This window comes from Penaeus vannamei, chromosome 16, assembly GCF_042767895.1.
Source record: "Penaeus vannamei isolate JL-2024 chromosome 16, ASM4276789v1, whole genome shotgun sequence".
NCBI classification, from domain to species: domain Eukaryota; kingdom Metazoa; phylum Arthropoda; class Malacostraca; order Decapoda; family Penaeidae; genus Penaeus; species Penaeus vannamei.
In genome coordinates, this window is record NC_091564.1 from 199,968 (window position 1) to 207,467 (window position 7,500).

At 42.4% G+C, this 7,500-nt stretch overlaps 1 protein-coding gene across 1 annotated transcript; it reads right to left on the reverse strand.

The window, feature by feature from the left end:
* Nucleotides 1–1,809: 1,809 nt before the first annotated feature.
* LOC113822166 (acyl-CoA Delta-9 desaturase) lies at nucleotides 1,810–5,657 on the reverse strand. Its single transcript, XM_027374708.2, has one exon. It carries the CDS (start codon nucleotides 5,387–5,389, stop codon nucleotides 4,349–4,351), a length of 1,041 nt encoding a protein of 346 aa, XP_027230509.1. The 5' UTR covers nucleotides 5,390–5,657; the 3' UTR covers nucleotides 1,810–4,348.
* Between the last annotated feature and the right edge of the window lie 1,843 nt (nucleotides 5,658–7,500).

Consider the following 7,500-nt stretch of genomic DNA (forward strand, 5'->3'; position numbering starts at 1 on the left):
AATTAATTAAGTTTATAATTAATGAATCGCCGATTAAAATGGTGTTTAGAAGGAATATTGATAACATGTGTGTATGAGTATGTACGTGAATGTGTGTACGCATAGATATTAGATGGATGTGTACATTTTTTTTCATTATATGTACGTGTGTTTATCGTGTGTGTTGGGACGTTATATGTGTTTTTTAATGTATTTTTATATGAACTTTTGAGTATTCGTGTGTGCTTTTGTGCTTACTTCTGAAAATACTCCATTATAATCCATATTCATGTAGAATTCATGAAATATATAAAGAAAAATATACGCTCATGACTAATACATATACAATATTTTCATTTTTTTATTTATTTTTTTTACTTTTTTCATTGTTGCAAATATTCTATCTAAGGTTATCACAATCTTATGTTTTGTTTGACGCATTTATTATCATAATTCCGTTCTTTACACAAATGTTTTTTTTTCAGCATAAAACAAAATGGGAACCCAAATCACACAGATATAGATAGAGGCTTCACACATTTCGATATAAGGTCATAAGAAAATACATCTCAAGTGTGTTTGATTCTTATATATTTCAGCATTTGAATTCTACCTTTGGAGTGAAGACATTTTACTTGAATCGCCCCAGCCTAAGTCCAATCCAGTCTCCTTTATCAAAATGCTCGCGATTAACATCACCGGCAAATGTCAAAATTCTACACAAAAGAGAAAATAAGTTAAAACACATTCAGAGAGTAAATGTTCTCCTTCAAAAGGATCCCAGGTTTTAAAACCCTTTTTTTCCAACAACAAAAAATGAAAATAAAAATCTCGACAGAACAACTGCCAAAAGCGACTTAGTCTTAAAGAACAACACACTGAAGATATAGGCTTATATAGTCTTTATCTCTATTCATATATTCATATAGATATATCCCTTCGGGATTACAAAACCTCACATCAAGAGTAATAAATAACTTGCTGACATCGTCCCTTAGACTCTATTCCTTCGTTTTCCCGAATCATTCGCTGTACAAGAAAAAACTTGAATGATTCACTGAAACAAACAAAACACAATAACTAAGAAGTAAGCAATGTCAAGTTGCAATTAATCTTACTTGTCCAAGACTAATCATCTGCTCAGTTGCAAATGTCTAGCATTTGATGCAGTGGGAATAAAAGAAAGGATAATTACAGGCTAATAATAGGAGATATATATCGAGACATTATGCATTTGTGTGTATGTGTGTGTATACGCATATATATATATATATATATATATATATATATATATATATATATATATATATATATATATACATATATATACATATATATACATACATATATATATATATATATATATATATATATATATATATATATATATATATATATATATATATATTCAGCCAGCTACTCCTATCAAACTAACTAAAACATAGATAGAACAAAGAAAAATGGTACTGATAGGCTCAACACCAAATGCAGCATCTGATCCTTCATACACATGGGACCATTAATATGCCAAGAATCAGAGAGTGACAGCAACAGCTTGTCATAAAAAAAAGGAAAAGAAAAAAAAAACTTGAAATACTGTCACGTGAGAAAGGGATTAGGAAAATGAGGTTGAGTTGCATGACAATGTGACAGAAGGGAGTGACAAGCCACATGGCCTCGAACCACATATGGAAAATACAGTCAATTCCAACATAAATCGGTGTTCCTTAATATGAACAAAAATATCACGTGTGTTAGTATGTACTAAGCGGTAATGGAAACAGGAGTTATTGTTGTTTTAAAGTGTGTGTGTGTGTGTGTGTGTGTGTGTGTGTGTGTGTGTGTGTGTGTGTGTGTGTGTGTGTGTGTGTGTGTGTGTGTGTGTGTGTGTGTGTGTGTGTGTGTGTGTGTGTGTGTGTGTGTGTGTGTGTGTGTGTGTGTGTGTGTGTGTGTGTGTGTTATCCAGAGCGCTGCGTTTCAGGCCAAATTTCTATCAATAACCGTTCTCATCATGTTTATGTTTTGCGTTAAATAATAATCATTTATTTGTCTCCTTATTCCGAATCCACGTTGCGTAATTTGTGCGTATGATGCAAGTACTTCCTCAGTGACCTCAAATCTTCTTCATGAATGTTTGACACAGAAGAAAAAAAAATATTGGAGATAGTTATTTAACACTTTGCTTAACACCTATTTTGAGATGAGACAAATAAATAGATAAGTAAGAACATAAAAAAATCACAAAAACCTTGGCTAAAGATTAAAATAAAAACTTCCATATACAAAAAAAATATATAATCGTATCGATTTATAATGTAACTTATCACATGCCTCGATAAAATGAGTTTTTCGGTCGTGACCAGCCTGTGTTACGCCAATAATTTTTCGAAATATTAAAGTATGTTTTGAAATGTAGGATAAGGAAGTGGCAGAAGGAAGAAGGATAGTAGGGAAGCGGATAGAGGAGAGGGAGAGAGGGATAAATAGATAGATAGATGGAGAGATAGAGATAGAGATAGAGATAGAGATAGAGAGAGAGAGAGAGAGAGAGAGAGAGAGAGAGAGAGAGAGAGAGAGAGAGAGAGAGAGAGAGAGAGAGAGGCGAAGAAAGAGCAAGAAAAAAACAAAAAAAAAGCAAGACCACTTTTTTCCCCCTAAAGAGTCCACCAAAAGACCCACCCTCGTGTTTTGAGTGAAAGTCTCCCGAGCCAAAGAACGAGAGAAAGAAAAGGACGAAGAAGTCTCAAGACGTTCCTGGGAGTCTGAAACGTCTTACAAGGCGGTGGCTGAGGTTGCCCTGCAAAGTCTGTTAGTGTCTATTGATTCTTGCTTTAACTTGACAGATAGTTTGTTTGTGAAGGGGATAGAGGCTATGAGGACGATAGGTTTGTGTAATAAAAGAAGTACGGTTGTTTGGCTGTTGTTGTTGTTGTTTATATTTCTATGAAAAGTCTATTTTGTCTTTTTCTTGTTTTAACTCTTGTGAAGCTAATATGGTTTCCTGAATAAAAGAGAAAGCAGGATGGGTCGATTATGAATGAGAGAGAGAGAGAGAGAGAGAGAGAGAGAGAGAGAGAGAGAGAGAGAGTGAGAGAGAGAGAGAGAGAGAGAGAGAGAGATAGAGATAGAGAGAGAAAGAGAGAGAAAGAGAGAGAGAGAGAGAGAGAGAGAGAGAGAATGGGTCGATTATGAGAGAGAGACAGACTGACAGAGAGAGAGAGAGAGAGAGAGAGACCACAGAGAAATACGGTGACATTACACGTCAAGTCAAGGAACACCCATTGCAGATTCTCACCCACGTAAATAACAGAGAGTTCAAGCAACAACACAACACGATTTCGTTACTCGCTCTTCACTATACACACACACACACGCGCCACACACTATGGACGAGAGTCGACACAACACAACACAAAGGGGACAAGAGAACAGAGTTAATATCCAAAAGCTTTCTCTCTTGTTTTGGTTCAATTTTTTTTTATTTTCCCTTTTTTCTCTCTCTCCAAATCAGCTTTGAGATCTTTGTTTTTTGTTTTTTGTCTTTGTTTTGGTTTGTTTTTTTATTGTTTTACTGAATGAGCACCATTTTCTCTCACGTTCGTATGTTCCTCTTCGTCACATTTTTAAAAAACCTCCAAGACTCGAGAAGGGAACAGCTGATACACCTCATTTTCATTGATTTTTTCGCTAACAAGCTTTTTTTTTTTTGGATAATGTGTTGGTAGGAAAGCCATTGATAAGGTGTAAGACAGAAAACTATATATTTATATGACACATCTCAAAAAATCTGGTTGCATTTCTCACAAAAAAAGCATCGTGGTGGTTTCACTCAAGATATATATTTGTATATATAACCAACACACATATCAAACGATACCCAATAATTCCGGGTTACAAGAAGAGGCCTACAACTACTATTTTGCTCGCAAGAACCGGCCGGGCGAGTACGGGAGAGAGGTGGCCCTCGGCTACGGAATTGACGGCGAACTCGGCCTGCGGAAAAGTGCTCCTTCTGTCCCTTCTGCAGCGGTGCCAAAAGTAAGGCCTTGGTGTACCTGACTATCTTGTTTACAAAGAGGTTGCACTTTCGTTGCTACGTGTTGTGTATATACCAAAAAAAAAAGACCTAATGTATAAACACTTGTTTCCACACGGTATATATAGATGTGTGTGTTGTGTGTCGTACAAATTGGAATACCACTTCTAAATTACTCGGTTACAAACGGCTGTGCTCCCTGGGACATGTTCCGGCGCTGTCACGGGCGGGGGCGGGGAGGAGGGGGGGTGGGAGGTCGGGGTGCAGGGCTGACGACGTGCGTGCAGTTGTGCATTGTTTGTTGCAGGGGCGGCCGAGTGGGCGTGGGGGCGTTCACTTCGCCGTGGCCGCGGGCGGCTGGTAGGATCCGTCGCCCGTCCTCTGGATGCGTCTCTCGATCATGGCGGGCGTGACGGTCCTCAGGTCGGAGGCGAGGCCGATCTTGTAGCAGAAGTCGATGACGAGGCTGGTGATGTTGTAGTTGACGAGGCCGCCGAGCTCGGCCGTGCGGTAGTCCCAGGGGAAGACGTGGTGGTAGTTGTGCCAGCCCTCGCCCAGCGCCAGGTAGGCCACCATCGGGTTCTGCGACGGGTAGATGCTCTTGTCGTAGGGCTTGGTGCCCACCCAGTGCGCCAGCGAGTTCACGAACCAGGTGATGTGCAGCACGATGGTGTAGCGCAGGAAGCCCGCCACCATGAGGGCGTTGACCAGGTGCTCGTCCCAGTACCACCAGGGGATCACCGTCGGGAGCACGAAGCACGACGTCACCACCAGCGGCAGGTAGAACTTGCGCTGGAACATGACCACCTTGTCGTTCTGCAGGTCGGACAGGTCGAGCCCCTTGCCGCGGGCGATGACGCTCGGGTGCTTGCGGTACATGAGCCAGCCCATGTGCGAGAAGAAGAAGCCGCGGCGGGCGTTGTGCGGGTCGGCGTCCGTCTCGCTGTACTTGTGGTGCACGCGGTGGTCGCGCGCCCACTCGTAGATGTCGTTCTGGAAGGCGATCGTCTGGAAGATGGCGAGCACGATGCGGAGCGGCAGCGACGCCTTGAACGAGCGGTGCGACCACAGGCGGTGCGCGCCCATGGTGATGCCCAGCGCAGCCATGAAGTACAGCACCACGCTGAAGGCGATGGTCTTCCACTGCACCGAGAACAGCGCCAAGTACAGGCCGTACACGCTGTAGAAGTGGAGCAGGGCGAACAGCGTCACGTTCCGCCACACCACCTTGGACCAGTCCAGGTTGCGAAGGTCGGCGTAAATTTTCCGTAGATCTATATGAATTTCGCGCTCCTCCAAGTTGTGGTGGTGGTGCGGCTGCTCCTCCTCCAGGAGGTCCGGCGCCTTGCTCTGTTCGGGGGCCTGAGGGGCCATGTCTGTACCGCTCCTACTACACGCTACACGTCACACAGTCACAGTTTCAAAGCCGAAGAGTTCTCACAATCACACCGGCAGCGGGGACGGGTCGGGACAGAGCGCCGGGTGGAGATCACACACTGACGCGAGCTCAGAGGTGACTAGCGGTCCTCGCCGCGAGACCACGTTATTCTTCGGCGGTTCCGTGGGCGGGGCCTCGCCTCCCGTGCACGCCAGGTGTCGCCAGCGCCGAGACACGCCGCCCTTTATTTCCCCAACACTTGAGCTCCCACACTCATTAATCCCGGATTCGCCTCTCCAGGGGGTCGATCAGCGTGCCGAAAATAACGACATGGATTGCCACATCGATTTTTTCATAAAGGGACATGAGTTTGTCGTAGGATGCGTCTCAATCGATTGGTCCAGCCAGTCACAGCTCAACCCGTGCAATGACGTCACGGGGCGGGCTCTTCAAACGGGGATCCAGACAGGAAGCGCTTTTGCCAGCGCTGCTATAACCCCCCCCCCCCACCCCTCCTCCACCCCTCTCCTTCTCCCCTCAAACCTTCCCTTCATACTTTTCAAACCACACTTCTATTTCTCTCTCTCTCTCTCTCTCTTCTTCCTCTCTCCTCTCTCTCCCTCTCCCTCCTCTCTCTCCTCTCTCTCTCTCTCTCTCTCTCTCTCTCTCCTCTCCCTCTCTCCTTCCTCTCCTTCTCCCTACTTCCCTTCATACTTTCAAACCACACTTCTATTTCTCTCTCCCTCTCTCTCTCTCTCTCTCTCTCTCTCTCTCTCTCTCTCTCTCTCTCTCTCTCTTCCTCTCTCCCTCTCTCTTCTCTCTCTCTCTCTCTCTCTCTCTCTCTCTCTCTCTCTCTCCTCTCTCTCTTCCTCCATACGAATTGAGTCATATGACAAATGTGATCTGCCTTTCCTTTTCGCTATGACTAAAAAGGAGAAAATTTATGATGGTTCGAACTACTGCGCCATAGATATAACAGCTGTTCTTTTGAACTATAAAAAGATATCTATATATACCACAGGCACTAAGTTGAATTAATTATATAGATTGGCGTTCGTATGTAAATTATTTACAAAAATGGCGAAGAAAATTATTAAAAAAAAAGGATTCTTGAGTAGATTTTGATTGTGATTTTGAATTGATTTCATTTCTGGTTTTATCAGGATTTAATTGATTGATCTTTTTAAATGATTTTTATTTGTCTTATCTCCTTTTACTTTTTTTCTGACTCTATCTCTGGCTCTGTGCTCTTTGTCCCTGTGTGTCTCTGTGTCTGTCTTTGAGCCTGTGTGTCTGTCTGTGTGTTTCTCTGTCTGTCTGTCTGTCTCTCTCTCTCCATCTATTCATCTCTCTCTCTCTCTCTCTCTCTCTCTCTCTCTCTCTCTCTCTCTCTCTCTCTCTCTCTCTCTCTCTCTCTTTCTCTTTCTCTCTCTCTCTCTCTCTCTCTCTCTCTCTCTCTCTCTCTCTTTCTTTCTCTTTCTCTCTCTCTCTTTCTTTCTTTCTCTCTTTCTCTCTGTCTCTCTCTCTCTCTCACTCTCTCTCTCTCTCTTTCTCTCTCTCTCTCTCTCTCACACACACACACACACTCTCTCTCTCTCTCTCTCTCTCTCTCTCTCAATCACCATATCTATAGAGCCATCATGAGCAATATCAAAAATTCCGTTTTGCTCTCTCTTTTGATAATTGTATTACTGTACACCAGAAGTAATAGTAATAAAACAGGAAGGATAATGATAATTGTAATACTGACAATTATTATGATGAGAATGATACAGACAATGATAATGCTGACAATAATAAGACTGACAATGATAATGCTGACAATAAAAAGACTGACAATAACATCAATGACAATAATACTGACAACAATAATAGTGAGAATAATACTAAAAGTGATAATCCTGAGGGTAATGATACTGATGAAACCACTAGGACACCGGTAACTGTTCCTGCTAGTAATGCTAGTAATAAGATGATGATAATGATGATGAAAAAGGTAATTATTGCATTTATCATTATGAAGATGTAGATTGTGTCTTACGTATGTGGTGAATAAACACGTTATTTTGTCGTGCTCTTAAGTGCCAAAGACAGAAAAAAATATTGA